This window comes from Centroberyx affinis, unplaced genomic scaffold (genome assembly GCF_046629955.1).
Source record: "Centroberyx affinis isolate AG114_WGS23_722 - 3 ecotype Tasmania unplaced genomic scaffold, CSIRO-AGI_Caff_v1 ptg000103l_1, whole genome shotgun sequence".
Lineage (NCBI taxonomy): Eukaryota > Metazoa > Chordata > Actinopteri > Beryciformes > Berycidae > Centroberyx > Centroberyx affinis.
The window spans coordinates 252117-271766 of record NW_027278805.1 but is presented as its reverse complement, the minus strand read 5'-3'; the positions used below and the strand labels follow the sequence as shown (position 1 = coordinate 271766).

Below are 19650 nucleotides of genomic sequence, written 5' to 3'. Positions count from 1 at the left end.
TCCCTTAACTCTTTTTGTAAGTACATGTTTACACAGTGCAAATGAATGGTGTCAACTGCAGTGAATATTGAACAGTGCATTTAAAAAAAAAAACGTGAGATTACTTACATGCGTTTGCATCTCACCGTGGTAGCTGGCTGGCTCAAGGTTTTGGGTGGTTTCATGCTCTGGTCACCTCACGGAGTAGCTTCGGGCCACTGTACGGTGGACTGTGTCATGTAGCAAGGACCCCGGGGTTGAGTTTTTCATGTAGCAGTTAGTGTATTGGGTAGTGCATTTGGGGATCGAGCATTTTTTTCTCTCCTATTAGGACTGAGTTTACCGTAGATAGTAGATATTTTAGAGCTCATCTATGTAGCTGTCATTTCATGGTAGATGTTCATTCCACGTAGATGGAAAGATGTGTTGAAATAACAGGGTTTGTTGTCGCTAACTAAACACATGCAGATGTGTTAAAAAAAAAACACACAAAGCATGAAGTATAAGTAGTAAAATGTGTTGCTATTGACCTTATTCCCATGGTGGCCAATTTGAATTTAAGTCAACACATAAGTGAGGCCTTCAGATAGTCCTAACAGTTTTCAAATTAGCTAGCAATCTTAGAAACAACTACAATGTGCTTGAATTCAGCATGAAGATTAGCTAGCTTACTAGCTAGGTAGCTACTACCTGCGTAGGCTAAACTCTGGTAGCTAGCTACAGTGGGCCAAATATATTAGCTTACCTTAAAATGTGAACTGTTATGTCTGTGGATTCTTGACATTCATTGTTTCTAAAACTTCAGTTTGGAATCTGTGAAATGATAAATGTTCCCTACATCTGTATGAAGCGCAGTACAGTAGGACATAGCTGGGTTGCATTTGCTCTTCAAGAAAGAGTTTCCCACCCAGAGTCGAGTGTAACGCTAGTTCAAAATGGCTCCTGTGGAAACAAGGTGTCAACATGGATCAGCATATTCAACATGTGTTTAGTTAGAGACAGCGCCGGTTTTTAAGACCGTGCAGACACCACAGTTTATCTCATGTAGGACTCGGTTGACACGTACAGAAACAAGTAGAGGTGAATCAGTTTAGGATGTATTTCTCCATGTAGCTTTCATTTCATGTCCAGTAGTAACAATGTGGGGTTTAGAGTCTAATCTCTGTAGAGTGCTGGCTTCAGGGTCATTCAAGAGGTGAGATGAATGGATCGCTTTGCTGTCAAGGGATCATTTCTGACTTAATGAAAGAGTCCACTGCTACCTTGAAACAGAAGGATAGATAATAACTAGAGATATAGAGGTAGCAATTCACTGTTCTCCATCATGCAGCTAAAGTTTCTTTTCTTTTTGCCTTCTGTTTGTGTATTCTACGTCTGAATTGGCGATGGGTAGCCTATATTAGCTGTATAAGTCTAGTAGAGATTTTACATATGAAAACATTGTTCTATTATGATTATATTTGTATTATTGACGTCTTTTAGTGCTACGGTGCAAATTTTTCCTCAGTGGAAGTGGCGGTGGCTTTATAGGCACTGCAGCTCCTCACCTCAGTTTGTTTGAATCAGAATATTTATCCATAGGAAACTTCAGACTGAGATACCCATCTGAATGACATTAATATAAAGCCTTAAACGTCACCACATGGTAGGGGAGGTCGGAAGGGGTTTCAAACGATGACTTTCTCTTTTGATGCGATGTGAACTCCCAGTAAGCAGGGCAACACCCACTAAGGGACTTTCAGAGTAGACCTGGTATACTACTGTGCATTACCATAGTGATACCAAGACAGTTTCACCGATTGCATGAGACTCCTGTCATGATGCTGTAGAAGAGATTTGTTCCGCTGTCGAAATATTGCTGGAGAAAATAGCTTCCAAGCAGGACTTCACATCACTTAGCGCAATTTAGCTGATACATCAACCATTTCACATCTCTAATATACAGATAAACAGCTGTATTGACCACAATTAGCCTTGACCACAACTGAGAGAAGAGGTAGAAGGGTCACACAGTATGTAAAACTCAGCACGAGTAGCTAATAGAGAATCCTCCTTGACTTGCATCCAAATCGGGGCAAATCTGGGCCAAACTGGATCAAACACTGTATGGCAGGTGTGCCTCCTTGCATAACCTTCTGGTTGGATGTTCTGCCAAAAAACTAAAAACTGGCTTGCAGCATATCCTTGAAGAACTTGGGAATGGCAGCGCTCTAAAAAAAAACAAGGCAAGACTATCCTTGCTGGAGATTTGCATGCTCCCCTGGGTTTCCCTCCTGCAGTCCGAACACATGCCGGTCTCGTGGAGTGGAGATTCTTTCCGTTTTCTGCCCAACGCGTGCTGGGATAGGCTCCAGCTCCCTGTGACCCTGAAAAGGTGTTATCAGGTTGAATGAAGGTCAGGACTAATTTTGACCATTCCCATGTTCTTCGTGGATTTGTTGGAACCTGATCTGACCCACCTCTGGCTCGGTCCCGATGGTCTCTCTAGCTCTTTGGCCCGAATCGCACCGTGTTCTAAACCTGAAAATCTCACACATGCACCCTGAGGTCAAATCCAGGTCAAAGTGCAAATAAGAGCCACCTCCGATTCAGCTGTAGAAACCCTGATTCAATCCCCCAAACACCCGACTTCACCGCCACAAGCCCATCAACGTAAAACACAATCAGACTCTCACGCGGAAAGCACAATGTAAAAACGAATGAATATTGTGACTTAAAGATACAGTATATAGCTTATTGAGTATGACGAGAGTATTTAGACATAACTGAAATATATAGTGATATGTTTATATTGTTCAAGATTTGATTGTTTATGAATCACTCCATCTTTATAGCTCTCTATTTACCTTTCAAAGGTGCCATCTGCCGTCCACCTCACTGCTGTTTTCTCTTTCACCTGTGAATGGCAGCTAGTCTGTCTGCCAGTATACTGTATATGGACCCTAGAGAGGGTAGTAGGTAGTTGGTTGCCTTGGTAGCAACTAATGAGGATCCAGCTAAACTGATACAAATATTGATCTAGCACCATTCCCTCGCTTTAGACCGCTGGGATGCATTGAGCGGGGCATGACTGTGTGGAGTGTGGAAGAGTAGAAACATATTATTATTAATTGTAACAGACAGAAACATATTACAGAACAGGCATGTTATGGCGTTGATGCTTTATCTGTGAAATTTCTCTTTCTCAAATATGAAAAAAAAAGAAAATGACTTGCACTCCTGTGCCACTTCAAGCTGTGTCAAATCTTGTTTGCGTTCAAGAAGGCGCTGTTATATTCTGAGTAGAAACACAAAGCCATAATGTATGGATTGAAGTTTACATGCCAGTGACATACCACATTGATAGCCATAGTTTTACAGTACCTGTGCCCAGCTGAATGCAGCCCATCCGCTCTAAAGGAGGGTAACTCTCCTGTTGTGTATGTTGTGGATATGAGGTAGATAGCAAGTGAACTGTCAAAGATGCCAATACTGTTTCCTGTTGATACATTCCTGAACGTTCCTCAGACTGTGCAACCTGTTTTTTTCTATCCTCCTACTCCTCAGTGCAACCTGTGCTTTGTCATACAATGAAAGAGTTATGCCATTGAAACATAGCCAATAGTATAATAGTCCGTGTTTGATCGAATGTTGCCTGGCAACACGAATGATTCCGGAACAGAGGAAGTATGTAGAAAGCCGGGGCGGTATCTGATGTGCAGCCTCTGGATAGGAAGTGTGTAACCAGATTTACACTCTTAAGGAAGTGGTGTTGTGTGCTACCAAGCCAGTCAGGAACTTGCCAAATCGACCAACATCAAGGCCGTAACTCTTCCCTTCTATGGCTGTGTTCTTTTCTATCCTTCACCTGAGTGCATGTCAACTGAATGTCCAGTAACTTCTTTGCCGTAGTATTAGGCCATGCTACTCTTCAATGGGTTTTGTGCATTTCTTACCTTATTTTCTTGTTTCTTTTCTAGTATTCCTATGAAGGGAGACAAAAAGAGACAAAATCTATTATATAAAATATATATATATGACTAGAAAAATGGCATACAAGAATGAACATTCACTTTTATGGCAATGTTTAATGAAATATTATAATTCTTATGTATGTTTCAGTAAAACAGCTTTCTCTTCTTAAGTGTAGAGACTTATTGCAGGGATGCAAGTAATATATTTGGTCTTTAAAGAATACCTTGTTGAAATTCTAGATGATGTAGAGTGATGCAATTCAATAAAACTACAAAACTGAAACTCACGACTGGTGGTCTTGATGTTAAATCCTAAGGAAAATTCATAGTGAGCATGATGAAGGGTTCTGCTGGATCTGTTGTGGTGTTGAGAGCCTTTTCCTGACCTCTAGGGCAAAGTAAATGCAAAGCTATTCTCACTGATCACATTCATCCTGTGGTGAAGAGTTTCTATCCTGATGGGAGTCCAGGATGACAATCCTAGAGGACACAAGCGGGCACTAAATGGTTTGATGAGCATTAAAAACGAGGTAAACCATATACTACAGTTGTCCCATTCACCAGATCTCAACCCAATAGAGCACTAATGGGAGATTCAGGAGCAGCGCTATAGACATTTTCCATTATCACCATCAATAAAACAACAAATGATGGACTGTCTTGTGGAAGAAAAGTGTTGCATTCCTCCAATAGAGTCCCAGGCACTTGTACAAGGCAAAACATGCATTGTACACTACACTCAAAACAGGGAACACCAACACACAAGAAACAAGGATTTCATATAAAAAATTATTTTATTCACCATACAAGATTCACTGCACACACATGACTAAATGCTTACTTGTGACATGGACAACTACAAATGAAATTGCAAGTCACACTACTACAAATCTCAAGTGGGAATGCAGCAACACAAGTACAGTACATTATTTATTTTCTTTTTTTTTTTTAAACATACAAAACAGATATAATATGACAGCATTTACATACATCAACATACATGTACAGAATGGCTCTACAGTCAGTAGATGCCAACAGGTTCTGTCAATGGAAACGTTCCCATCCAGGCTCCTTCATCACATATTCTAGCGGCAGTGTGCAGACTGTGCAAATGAAGTGAAACTGCTTCCTAACCCGACAGTGTCAAGGGAAAGAGTTACGGAACTGTTGGTGACAAACGATGTCCAAGACCCCGCACACGATCAATTCATAGCCTTTCCACTTCACCCACATATGTAAATCTTTTCTGAATACCCAGGTAGGTGTAATTATGATGCAAAAACAAGACAATTTACTGAACCACCATCCTGCTCCAAATCCCTGATCCATTTAGATATACATAAGGGTTTAGTGCAGAGAGGCTATGGATTTGTTTCTCTACAAGGCCCAATACGTGTGACATAAAAGAAGCTCAACCATGATACAACCTCTTGTTTTTCTCATTTCTGCACAAAATACCAGAGGCTTTCAACCCGGCAGGGGGGGCGGGACGAGGGTCATGGTCAGGGTGCAAAGTGAAAGTGACACACAGGTGGATACTGAAAGAGGGAGGGAAGTTTACTACGCTTAGTCCATTGTGACAGACCGCCCATAGCTGCAAGTTTAGGGGATTGTTCTGGGGTCATCTCCGTGTTAAAAAGAGCACCAGATACCAGTGGAAGGGGGACAGGTGGAGTGGTAGTTATGATGTAGTCAACCACCATCTCCATGACAACAGAATATCATGAAGGTGAGGAGGAGGAGGAGGGGGGGGTCAGATCCTGCCGAGCAGCTGCATGACAGCGATGGTGGTGCTCTGGCCGAAGATGAAGGCTCCACAGATCAGTGTCACCATGCCCCAGACTGTGAGCACAAGTCTGGAGAGGAGACGACAAGTTGACAGTGAACACATCATCCCCCACAAATGATGCAGGCGCCCTTTGGGCCAATCAGTAACGAGATGCATCATCCCTCCAAGTGTCATCAAAATCAGACAGGTGGTGTAGCAGTTATGGCCTTTCAGAGTTTGCAATTTTGACCTTGAATTATGCCGCCCACACTGGGCCAATCAGTGTAATTTTCTCAAAATGCCAGAACGCAGTGCCAAAATGCATCATCCTTCCAGATTTCATCAAAATTGGATTGGACCAGTGTTGAATTAAAATCATTGACCTTTAACTACAGCGCCTCCATCAGGCCAATCAGTGAAACGTTTTTAAATCCAAACTGCATCATCCAAGTTAATTGCACCGGTGGTATCTGAAATTTTAAATTTTGACCTTTAAATTATAGGCCAATCAGTGTAATTTTTTTTTAAACGGCAGAAAAACAGTAACAAGACGCATCCTCCCTCCAATTTTCTTAAAATCGGACCAGTAATGTAGCAGTTGTGGCCTTTCAAATTTAACATTTTTGACCTTTCATTATCTCCCCCCCCCATTCGGCCAATCAGTGTAATTTTTTAAACGTCTCCTCAAAATCAGAGCAGAGATATTACCTGAGATTTCATCATGTGGGGGCCGACACACACACACACATACAAACACACACACACACCATAAACCTCAGGTGGCTGGCAGAAAAATAACTTTCCAGACAATAAGTAGGTTTTTTTAAGCTTTCAGTTGGTGTCAGGAAGAAAACTGCTCATGTTCAAGGTTGCTCCAAGGGTGGACATGCTGACAAAGGTGTTTCCACTTATTTTTCCAAGTACATTCATTCTCTGGCTCCCCAGTATTTCTTTGGATTTGTGCCCAGCCTACTTTTAAAATACATAAAGTGTTTTTCTTTAGGAAGGAAGACTGCAGTCTCACCTGGTCTTACAGGATACTGGCTCCGACTGCATGGCAAAGATCAGACACAGTCCTGTTCACAAGACAAGCACAGGGTTCAGGAGGATAGAAGTGCAAAGAACTTGGGGATATGGATTCTGTGCATCTATATCAAGAGTGTTAGTGTGTATGTGTGTGTGTTTGTTCCCTTCACCTGGGAAGATGAAGATGAAGAAGGCGCTGATCCCTCCGATGACGCTGATGACCTTGCTGATGTCTGGCACAAACATGGCGATGAGCAGCGTCACGGTGATCCACAGGACCGTCAGCACGTAGCGGCTGCGGCTCTCGAACCCCTCCGTCACCGGGGGGTCCCGCCGCCGCCGCCAGCTCAGCAGGGGGTCCTGGATCACCGACCTGGTGCGGAGGGGAAGGGTGCGTTCGAGCCACACAGTCAGTCAGAGAGAATTAGGTGTGGAAAGGCAGCTTCACACTTTATGAATAATGCCGTTCACGTCATGTTGGATTTAGCGTAAATAGAAGCCGCAGATCAGGAAAAACTGAGCCTCTGAATGGTAATCACAGTGCAAATACAATCTGAAAACTTATTTTGTACGCTCCCATATCTCCCGATTGATTTCACGCATTGTGGAATTGTGTCAACACAGATGGCAAATATGGCGGAGAATCAATTTTGGCAGTCCAAGGTAATAAAAATCCAAATTATCAGTTCTATTCACACTAATACAATCAACTCTACTTACAAAATGCCGGCAATATCTGCTGCAGTCGGTTTATTGGCAAATTTAAATTCATAAATAATGATTTTGGATGTGGTCGCTCCAACATGGTGAACACTTCCAAGTTGTAAACAACAAAGTTTCATCCAATTATTCCGATGTGAAGTGAATGCAGCATAAATAAAAAAGTCCAATATACAGTAAATTCACATACTAAAGCCCCCAGATGTTAAAAGCAGCTGACCTGCCCAGCAGTAGGATGATGGGATAGATGGTGACGATGGAGACTCCGAACAGCAGCCTGGCGATGAGCATCAGAATGTCGTCACCGGTGTACGACATCAAGATGTCGGCCTTCACGTCCTTGCCAAACGTCAGGTACCCATAAACCCCTGCAACAGAGCCGGGAAGAGGACTTACACGTCTGATGTCAAATGACAAAACTGACACACTCGGTCAAAAACAATGGGCAAGTGAACAGACCCGAGACAGAAACAGTGGTGTGTTCAACTTGGGACCATTTTTAAAATAAACAGACAGACAATAAACACCCTTCTTTATTGGGTTTTTCAATGGATTTTGCCCAGTGGAGCAGTATGCCTAAATTAGGGACTCATAATAGTGGTTTTGGAGGTGTTGCTGCAGTACTTTTGGAAATCCACTGGGGTCAAAGGTCAAGTGCCACTCCATAAGGAAAGGTTTTATGCTCTAAAATCAACTGAGGAAGTCGCTATATTAAGAAAAGAATGTCCGTTCACTGTTGATGCTCCCAAAATCTTATTAAATCAACTGGTGACAGCATGCTTCAACCAAACTTTAAATAGTCATCTTGCTGAGACCAGTGGTTCTCAACGTGGGGTCCGGGGACCACCAGGGGTCCTTGAGGGGGTTCCACAGGGTCCCCAGCAAATTGATGAATTGTTAAACTTCACCGTTATTTCATTTACACAATTAGAGAATGTAGAAGAATGACTGTTTTGATCATAGTTTCACTGTTTTCTCTCTACCTGCAATACAGATCGTCATGGAATTCTGGACAAAATCATATCTAACAATAAAAATATTCTCAGATTTGCGTCCGAGAGACAAAATCTCATCAAATGGGGGTCCGTGGCTCTAATGTGGACTAAATGAGGGGTCCTTGATATGAAAAAGGTTGAGAATCACTGGCTTAGACTATGCTTGTTTGAAAGGTTATATTTCCAGTTTATCAAATGAAAAAAGAGCATCGAATTAAGTGGACACTCGTTTTTCCCTTTCCCCTTCTGACGTTTCTGCTGGAACTGATACTGTGTGTGTGTGTGTGTGTGTGTGTGGGGAGAGAGCTCTGGGCATGTGATACTGGACAGACAAATGAACAAGGGAACACAGATAGAGATGTGGAAGAGAGGGGGAAGCAGAGACTTATGCTGACCGGTGAGGGAGTAGATGACCAGGCAGAAGATCATGGACACCACAGAGATGAACACCCAGTGGGAGAGCCGCTGGTTCTCCATGCTGCTGTAGATGGCGATGGACGCCTCGTGGCACTGAAACACACACACACAAAAACACCAGTGAAAACACCAAGCAAACAAAAATCAAAGCAAAAATCAGGAAGTTTCTCTCTAACCGGGACATCGGTGAGGATCCGAGGGTCTTTCTGTCTTATTATCTCTGATGTTCTTGAGGGTGTGATGAACCGAGACGAGACCAGGACTGAATCGAAGGCTGGAATAGAACCCGGTAAACCATCACGGGGGTCACAACGCCGAGCCTTTGTCCTGACCCCGATCCCAGCTGCCAATGCTCCGCTTTCTTCAATCTCGTTTCCCCCTCCCTCCCTCCCTCCCTCCCTCCCTCCCTCTCTCCTCTCCTCTCCTCTCCGGATCTCATCAGTTCCCTTTTCAACCCCCCTCGCACCGCAATCACTCCGTCCCTTCGGGGGCTGAGCGAGGTGTGTGTGTGTGTGTGTGTGTGTGAGAAGGTGGACATGCATCAATCCTTTCCACACTTTCCCCTCCTTTTATTAGATCTGGGCAGAATCCTTCAAGGGGGTTGCCGTGGCAACTTGGTACGTTACACATCGGTCCGTCCCGCCTCAGAACGACGGTGTGATCTTTTCCTCCGCTATTAAAATATGAAAACGCTCCGGGCTTGCCGAGCGCCCCCCCCCCGTGGAGCATGGAGGCCCCCCAGCCAGCTGAGCTTTACACTCCACCTACGCTCACCACCTCAACACACTCCTGAGAAAGTCCGGGTCCAAGTGACAGAACTCGTCATAGTCCGCAACAGAGAGGAGCTGAGATACTGGACCGAGAGTGGATTCATGATAAACCTGCATGTGGAATGGGATGTGCAGGCTTCATGCTGTCTGCCATGTGTTCACTTGTTGGATAATCACTTTTTAATGTGCATACACTGACAGTCTCACAGCCCCGAAACACTCATGTATAACATATATATCTACACACACACACACTGCACACTCGATGGCCTCCAGCCTTTCCACAGCACCATACTGCAAACACACACTTTAAAATGCCGCACTCACTTGGAAACCAAAGCAGATGGTCGGGACGACGCTGAACATGGAGGCCCAGGAGCTGATCCTACACACACACACAGAGAGAGAGAGAGAGAGAGAGAGAGAGAGAGAGAGAGGAGGAGACAGACTAGTCATTTGGCGGAGTTCACAAATGTCAAAAAAAAAAAAAACTATTAGGGCACAATTTCTAATGCCGTGACATTTGAAAGACGCTTCACTATAGAGTTCATCCGTCAATCAGAGGAGAGGGAGGGGGGGAGCCGGAGCGCCCCGACGGCGTCTGAGCGAGTGACACGGTGCTTTAAGGAGAGCGAGCGGAGCGGAGGAACGGAGCGGGTTTGATCTAGTTTGCGTGTCCCGGTGGCCTGGATTCAACGCAGATTTATGGACGAGGCTCGGGGACAGCCGTACTTTACCGGGAAACGACCTCGTAACGCCGACTCGCTCCGGTGATAAAGTGCGTTTATTGAATGGGGAAAGATGGCCTACAAGATGAAACTTTGATGTTTTGAAAAAGGAGCGTACTGACATTTTACTGTGCCCATTATCCCCCACTGCCAAACACACACACACACACACACACACACACACACTTGTATCCCCGCACAAAGCTCTACTGTTTGGCATTTCATTTTAATTCCTTCTTTCACTCTTTTCTTCACTTACACCCCAAATTAGTGAGGTAGATTTTTGTACATACAGTCTGCCAATATCTATGCATGACCTGTATATCCATGATTTCTGTGATTCTAATAATGCTAAGTGATGACCTCATGAAGAGGATTTTGTAATATTTGTGTACATTTCTTTTGATGATTTGCAGTATGGGATTCTGAATTTAGTTACATGTGATAGAACTATGATGATTTCTGACTACGTTATTACTGCATTTAACCGTGAATTGTAATTGATAATAATGTGATGAATCTTTTGATTATGGGTATACATTGGTAATGTGGGACTTGCTACAATGAATGGTGTTTTCTACTTGGTGACACACTGTGATACAAGGTGGAATAAATAAAGCACAAAAAGGGATGAACAGTCTGTTTTTCCACACAGTTGGGCTGAAAAACACCATCTACTGCAATGAATGTGAGTTGGAAAATACATTCTGATATATTCCTGTAAAGTGACCAATGTGTAAAATTTTCCCTGACAAAATTGCATAATATTTCACTGCAGGCAGCCAATTTGTCTTCAGTCAGCCACTTCTACTCTCAAGACTGAATTCACCAGCCATGGTGGCCGGTTGACCCAATAGTTTGTTTTGTGCATCCCATCATTTGTCCACATACACACACACACACTTACCCGCTGCTGTAGAGGGGCGCGATGTGAACCTGGACTGTAGGCATGGTGTGGTACTTGATGATGAGGGCTATGGTCAGGTAGGTCGCTGCCAGAGTGCCAAGAACACTGAGAGAGAAAACACGAAGTTTAACAAAACACTGTGATGTTTTAGTTCATTTACAATAGATGTGAGTGAACTACTGGAAACCACAGGGGTCAGTACCTTCAATAAAGTCTTTATTTTTCCCATGTCAAGTAGTCAGCTTTTCCAGATACAGGCATGTTTGACTTGGTGTATCATACACATGTGTATGAATCAAGGTTATTATCGTAAACTAAAACTAAGACAAAAACTAAACTGAAATTTTTCGTCTCTTTGTTTTAAGTGCAGGGTAAAACAAAATAGTGAATTTTGGGCAGAGAATTATTAGGTTATTTTTACTGAATGCAATTGAAAATTTTATGTAAATAAATTCCAAAAAGAATTTATTATTTATATTACACAATACCTGCTGCAAAATAAACAAAATACCTGTTCTGAACTTCTCTCATTCTATCGTTAAAAAATACCACTCCTATCAAAAATACTACAACTAGAACTGAACTAGAACTAAATCAAATTAAGCAAAAACTAAATATTTGTTTAAAAAAAAGAAAAGAAAAAAAAGCCAAACCTACACTGAAATCTAACTAAAACTAAACTAAAATGAAAACTGTAGAAAAATATAAACTGATGAAAAATCCCAAACTATAACAACACTGGTATGGTATGGCGAGTGTGTTATATGAGTGTGTTATACATCTATGTGCAATCGCATGTGTGTGGCTCATTAAAACACACACATCAGCATGTGATGTGCAGATGTGACACGGGTCACCTATGTGTGTGTGTGTGTGTGTGTGTGTGTGTGTGTGTGTCAGCTGACCTGATGTATTTCTGGATGCTGATCTCTTTGGGGATGGACAGCGGCAGGATGAGGAAGACGCACAGCAGCAGCAGGGCGAAGCGCTGGTCTGTGTACCAGTGGTACGGCATGTCCGACTCCGGCAGGCCGCTCACCAGCTCATACAGGGAGCCGCACACTGACACACACACACACACACACACACAAAGACACACACCAGAAACACAAGGACACACACGGCAGCAAAAGTCTGGTTAAGAATATAGGTGGGTAGGGGTCAAAGACATAATTAGACCTGCCCCCACACACACACACACACACACAACACCCCGACCCACACTGGACTGACTCTCACAACTCACATTTCTCCAGCTGGTCGTCCACGATGACCAGAAAGGCCACGGAGATCATGAAGAGGTTGAAGACGAAGCAGATCTCACACAGCTGGCCGATGGCCGGCCCGCACACATGCTTCACCACCGCCTGGTACGTACACTGGCCGCTGATGGAGGACGAGTAGCCCAGGATGATCAGACCACTGATCAGGAACACTAGGGAGACCTGGATGGAGGATGGTCAGAGATGCAGAGAGAACACACGAGGTTAGTTTGGGAGCTCTGGCCTCATGTCTTCACATTCGAATTTTTGCTTCAAAGCGATGAATCCGGGGGGTCGGACACCTTGAGGGACGATGTGTCCTCACTGTTCTGGCATTTAAAAAAAAAAATGCACCGATTGGCCTGATGGGGGCGCTATGATTTAAGGTCAAAATTTCGAACTAACACCGGAAATCTGATTGACTACACACATCCAGCTAATTACACTGACTGGCCTAATGGGGACGCTATAATTAAAGATCAAAATTTAACTCAAAGCTGATATCTCACACCAGATCAATATGCAAATGAAAACATCAACACAAATATTTCTTGTAATAGTAAATGATATCATCCAATGAGCGTGGGAAATATATTTGCTGTTTAAATATTATACATATGTGAAATGAGTCAAAATAAATGCTTAGTCTCATCTTTTTGTGTATGCTTTTGATTAATGGCACCCTATATTGGTGAATTATATAAATAACACTAATACAATTACTGTTGCTTTGCTGAATTTGTGGCCTTCTGCTGCTCTGCAAATCAGTGTGACGAACCTGTTTGCCACACTGTGACTTTACAACTGAGAGGTAAAGACTCATTTCCTGACAGATATCCCTACTGACATACCAAGTCAAAAAGTGAAAATACATTTCCTATTTCGTGTACAATTGAGTTTTCCACAGATTAGGGCCAACGGGAAGAGGAGAGGGGAGAAAGTGATCAGAACAAGGGAGAGGGGGATTGGTTCAGGGCCCAGAGCTGGGAGGCATACAGATGGTGAATTGTCAATGCTAATTTGAATAGAAGTCCTAACCAAATCAATATCACTCAACATTATTTTGGCTTGAAATTTTAACAGCTGCCATAAATGCTAAACATCATAGGATTACGCATTTCTAACATGCATAAGAGTCAGATATCATAATGCTGATTGACCTGATCATTTCAAAACATTCAAGATCATAGAAAGTGTACCAAAGAATTAATGTTGCCTTTGCTGAATAACACTCCAGTTGACACACACAGTTCAAGTGAGAAAACTCCACTGTGTTCTGGCTTTCCTCTGGGTTTATATGCTGATGAGCAGCAGTGAGAGCTGCCGAACTGTAATGAGAGGTGAGGAAGACAAATCGCTGACTTTCCCATAGGCCATTAACCAGGGAAATGCCATCTAGACAGCTAGAGGGGAGAAAAGAATAAACACTGGGGAGAGGGGGGGGGTGACAAGGCATCCTCCAGCTTATTGATCCCCAAAGAATCTGGAATTAGTCATCATCTGTGACATTTATCAACATGCAAGTACAAGCAATTTTGGAAAACGCAAATGAGCTCTATAGAAGATCCAAGGTTTAGAAGTTGAGAACTACAACAAGTCTGTGATCCAATTAAGCTCCAAAGTTACTGTCCAGCCAAGTATTTAGGATCATTGCGGTCTAACGAGGGAAAGTGGCCTAATTGGGAGATGGCGAGAAAAAAAAAAGAAGAAACGGTCAAATCAAGTTTTTGACCTTCGCCCCAATTACAGTGTCCAACACAATCCGAGATCACAGGAGAAAAATCAGAGCCGTTCTGTAGGTTCACTGGCACAAGCAGAGATTTTCACTGCTGACATCCATTTAGTTAAAACGTACTGATCTGTAAGTATTGATCAATAGTAGCTGTTATTTTCAGTCATCTAAGACTTTGGATTGGTTTGTGGAGGGGCGGGGGTTTATCACGGGACAAAAATCTTAATATTAATCTGCTTTTCTTTGTGTGATAAGTCACTGATTTTCTGTTGGTATCAGACTTTGGAATTGAGCAACATGCCCTATAGGCCTACTAACCTCATTTCAGCCTGGTATCGGCCAGATATGACTGTATACCACATTAAGCATAAGCAGAAAGGAAATAGAAAGCTTGAATAAGGGATAAGCATGGACAAATTCCCCACTATAAGACAGACTGATATCCGAACTGCTTCAAGTGCATTTGCTTCTCCTACAAGGCCATTGAAAACATCAGAAGACACAGAAAATACATCGAGCAATCCCCATCATCCTCAAGTTTGTTTCTTCAAGCATTTAACGTCAAGCTGTAATATGCACAGCGTGACATTAGTTCACCGAACCGGCCAACACTTTCACACAGAAGGGAGTAGACTAGAGAAAAAAAAGAAAAAAAGCCCATGGAGCCCCTGTGTCTGACAGCCGTAGCGCCGGTGAGCCCTCCTTCTCCGCTGCTGGGCCGTTTATTCAAGAAGACAGAGTGGAAGCTGGAGAGGAGGACAGCAACGACAAGAGGAGAGTAAAGGGATGATTTATACGAGCTAACAAGGTAGGAAATAGGACTGCACGGCTTGGGGATCTGGCTTGGGTATTTAGTGTTGCCCTCAACGCCAAAAAAACAAAAGAGCTCATGGTGACGTGGTGGAGAGAGTTTCCAGCTTTAAATTTCTTGGAGTGAACATCACAGAGGATCTTTCCTGGTCAACACACACCTCCTCATTAGTGGGTAAAGTGCAACAGTGCCTATACTACTTGACGAGGTTGAAGAGAGCCAACTTTCCCCAAAAGCTGCTGGTGAACTTCTACCGATGCACTATAGAAAGCATACTGACATACTGCATCACGGTAGGGTACGCCAGCTGCTCCAAGGCCGACCAGACAGCCCTACAGCGGGTTATTAAACTGCCCAGAACATCACTGGGACACAACTACCAACCATGGAACTCATACACAACACACGCTGCCTTAGGAAGGCTAACACCATCATCAAAGACCCAACTCATCCCGGCAATCACCTGTTCACTTTCCTCCCATCTAGATTCAGAAACAGCTTCTTCTCTAACAAACAATCAGAGATCATGAAACAGAGGGGAATAAAATGAAGTTACCCAAAAATATAGACTGTCAAAAGTGGGATAATAAAACACAGCAACATATCAAGCATTCATAAAAGCTTTCCGATAAAAGAATGTTTTAAGAAGAGATTTGAAAGACACTTAAGATGTTGCCTGTCTGTTCTCGATAGGCAGACTGTTCCACAGTTTGGGGGCTCTAACAGCAAAGGCCCGGTCATGTTCTTATTTGACTGCTCTAAAGTTTTTTTAACCGATTACTCTTAGGGTTTTTTATTTATACTATTGTTACTTTATGTACTTGTTGATTATTGTTTAGTTTGTTATGCATCAAACTCGGGGAGCTGCAATCACAATTTCGTTGTACTTGTACAATGACAATAAAGGAAATCTTGATCCTGATAGCCACAATTTTGACTTTAGTGGTCCCTTACCCTGTTCTCAGGCCAGATAACTAAATCAGTGGCTCCAAAACTGGTGTCCGGAGACCTCTAGGGGTCAGCTAAATCAGGATTACGTTCATTTTTTATATAATATTACTGCATTCACTAGGAGAGAGACTGGATAATGACTGACTGTAGTGACTATTATCTCCCCACCCATAGATTCATCTAATGGGGCTCTGTGGTTTAAAGTGAGTCTATAATTTAGAGGAGTAATATGGGGAGTTTGGGAAGTCAAAAAAGCATAACTCAAACAGGAATATTTCATTCAAATCAGTTTTCAGGCTCAAAGCGATAAACAAGGTTATGAGGCTTCAGTTTAGACAGATGGGACTAGAGGAAGAAACTTATTTAGTGTTAGAAATTAGAAAAAATGTTTAAGACCTGTAGAGTGCGGTTACTGGAAAAGTAGAAAACTCAGAAGTTAAAAAAAAAAGAGGAGAAGCCTCTGAATTTAAAGGTGGTGAACTGTCCAGAGAAAGTCAGATAAGGGAAAAAATCAAAAGTTGTGCTGGGGTCAAGTCTCCCACTGCCAGTCCTATCAGGTGGAACAGATCACAATCTCCTTAATTGAACCTCATTGAGGCACCCAATTGGATTCAGGCCTCTGCAGATAAGCTGCATCTCCCCTCCAACAAACATTCTATCAAAATAAATATAAAATACTTCTATAGATATACTTTACTTTTACTTAGAAAAATGTAAAAAAAATAAATAGATAAAAAGTAGTTTGACATCACCCAGCTTTGAGATCTTTGGGGGGGGAAAGCCAGAACCAGCAAAGCAGAGGAAACCCATCTGCTAGAAATACGAAATATCTATAATCTGATAATCTGAAAAAAAATAGATATGTCCCCCACCAGCTCCACGGTGACTGCGCTGCGGATGCCCCCGGCTCTCTCGAAGGCCCAGGGGAAGTTGAGGAGTCCGGCGCCCAGTGCGGACTTCAGCATGATGAAGATGGCCCCCAGGGAGCCGAGCCGCGGCCCGGCCACGTCCAGCGGGGGCTTGGCCGAGGCCGAGGCCAGCAGGCTGATGCTTTCTCTGGCCAGCTCCTCCATGCTTCAGCGGGCGGGACGCACACGCGCGCACATACGTACAGACCAAGACACACACACACACACACACACACGGCCTCCGCTCCACACTCCCCCGGGCAGACTTGTGTGCGGTTGGGCCTGGCAGCTGCAAGGTGAGCCGGGATGGAGGAGGGAGGGAAGGGGAGGGGAGGGGAGGGGTCGGCCCTGATGGAGGACTGGTGGTGCCTTCAGGTGCCGCTCGGAAACTACACGGAGTCCGTCAGAGATGTGATTTTAAGATGGGGATTTTCGGGGCATAACGAGGGAAGATGAAAACCTTTCTTTTGAATATTTTTCTTATTTTAACTTTAACGTTTTTGTTTTTGTTATTTGTAGACCAAAGAGAAAAACATAAAAGCACTCTCTGGAAAGGGCTTTTTATACAAATAAAGGCTTTAAAACTTTTTTCAAAGAGAGCTCCTTTGTTTTTGTTTTTTATATTTCTTTGGTCTCTTTTATAATTGATATGAAATGATTGAAATACCTCTTTTTGTTAAAGTTATATTTCTGTCTTTTTTTATTTTTATTTTACGGCTTTCTTTGTCCTAGTTGTTTCCGTGTATGTGTTTATGATGCATGCCGTTTTTTCACTGATGTAACACCATGTCTTATTTGTTATCAATAAAAAAAAGCTACTAAACTGACTTCACACATCATAAATATATGCCTTGTGAAGCATTCAAATGCCTTTGCTAATAAATGTAGTTTTTTTGGTGGTGGTTGTATTATTGTAGAAGTATTGTAGAAGTACGGTAGAAGTTTTTTAAATTGTATTTTTTTATAATCAAACCAAAAATGCATGACAACTAATTTTAAACAAAAAGTGAGCACAGGAACAAACAACTATCACTAATTATTTAAATAGAATGCCAAACAATAACATATTATCTACATACATACATATCTACATACATCTTTAAAAAAATATATACTTTTACCATCAGCTGTTGACACAACTTCCTCACCTCGTAATTGCAATATATCCGACAGTACCTGAAGGCAGCACTGCTGGAGGTGTCATCATGAGCATCAAATCATTGGGCATAACTTCCTGTTTAACCGCCCACCCAGTATGAAGTGTGGCTATAATAAACTAAGCCAACCAAGGATATACTTGTCCTTCAGACAGGTGTTAAGTAAGTAATCACCATGTGTTGTAGTACAAGAAATTCTTTGCTATGTTTTCTGTATATCAAATAATTTAAAAATAGGAAATAGTGAGGGATTTACACTCAGCATGTACTGGGCCTCTAAAGATGGAAATTCTACTATCCTGCTAGTATTTTTCTGTTAAGGTTAGTGCAAGTATCCAGAATATGAACTGGGTCTAATGCAGATGATACTGAGATACTGAATGTGTGTGTGTGTGTGTGTGTGTGTGGGAGGTGGAGGGGGTGGGGTTGCAACTGTCACATCCAGGGACGTCAATAAGTGAAGGAGAGGCAAACGTGGGGAACAGGAATGTGAGGCGATATGGGCGAGAACAAAGGGAGGCCATAAGTTGAAATACAGTTGAGAGGAATGGGAAAGTTACAGGAGAGGAGGGATAAATCAAAGTAGAGGAATAGCTGAGACGGGGATGGGGAAAGTATAGCCTACACTTGGCTGAAATATCTGGCGTCTTGTCTTGAGCGTCACATACAGGAACAGCAGTGACAGAGGGAGAGGGAGAGGAGGGGGAATCTGGGAGGAATGAGAAAATGGAGAATTGGAGGAGGAATTGGAAAGGAATGAGAAGGATGTGAAAAAAAAAGGGGGGGGGGGGGGGCTGTGTCCCGGCCGGCCAGGCTGTCTGTCACATGCAGTAATGTCAGCGAAAAGTCAGAGGTAAGCGAGGGAATTGGAACGGAGCGAGGGAGCGGACGGGAATAGGCCGCACAAAAGATCGGATCCTGAACCCGGCAGGGGGGGGGGGGAACGGCCTGACCTTTTTACGCCTTTCTGGACGGGTGAAACCAATCTGATTATGCTTTTGGACAGTGATGAAAAGATGAAATCCGCAAAGGGTTAAAGATCTGACTCTTTGTGCCTGTGTGAATGTGAGGCAGAGGCTTTGGGACCTGTAGTCCCAGTCTCCGACAGGACTTCTACCCACTAGTTTTGTCTCTAAAAAGGTGGAGGTTTTTTTTTTATTTTGCCATTCATTCGCAGCACACAGATTTCAAGGCCGATTCCATGTGGCTCCATTTGTTCCCTTGGTTTAAACTGTCCACCAGTAGACTTACAAATAACAAAGAGACTAAAAAGGTGGTAGTCTGACCACCAATCGGTGATTATTATAAGGCAAACAACCACCAATATTAAAAAAAATCTGTTATATTTTCAGAGAAGCATTCATTTATGTGTTTTTCTCCTTAAAAGACTCTGTTTTCATTTAACCTCCATCAGTTTGACACAGTGATGTATAGGCTACTATGAATTTATATCATAAAGATTTATGCTAGCCTAAAAAGGGGGTTGTTGGCTGACTTGTGCATTGCCAACATAATGGAGGGTGGAAGGAAATGAAAGGGGGATGCATGACATGATTTGTGCCAACC

At 42.9% G+C, this 19650-nt stretch overlaps 1 protein-coding gene across 1 annotated transcript; it reads right to left on the bottom strand.

The window, feature by feature from the left end:
* Window positions 1-5685: 5685 nt before the first annotated feature.
* slc38a8a (solute carrier family 38 member 8a) lies at window positions 5686-17092 on the bottom strand. Its single transcript, XM_071524225.1, has 10 exons — window positions 16892-17092; window positions 12510-12708; window positions 12169-12325; window positions 11264-11368; window positions 9956-10013; window positions 8837-8951; window positions 7667-7814; window positions 6897-7099; window positions 6725-6776; window positions 5686-5788 (listed from the first exon to the last, which is right to left on the bottom strand). Exons 1-10 carry the CDS (start codon window positions 17090-17092, stop codon window positions 5686-5688), a joined length of 1341 nt encoding a protein of 446 aa, XP_071380326.1.
* Window positions 17093-19650: the final 2558 nt, after the last annotated feature.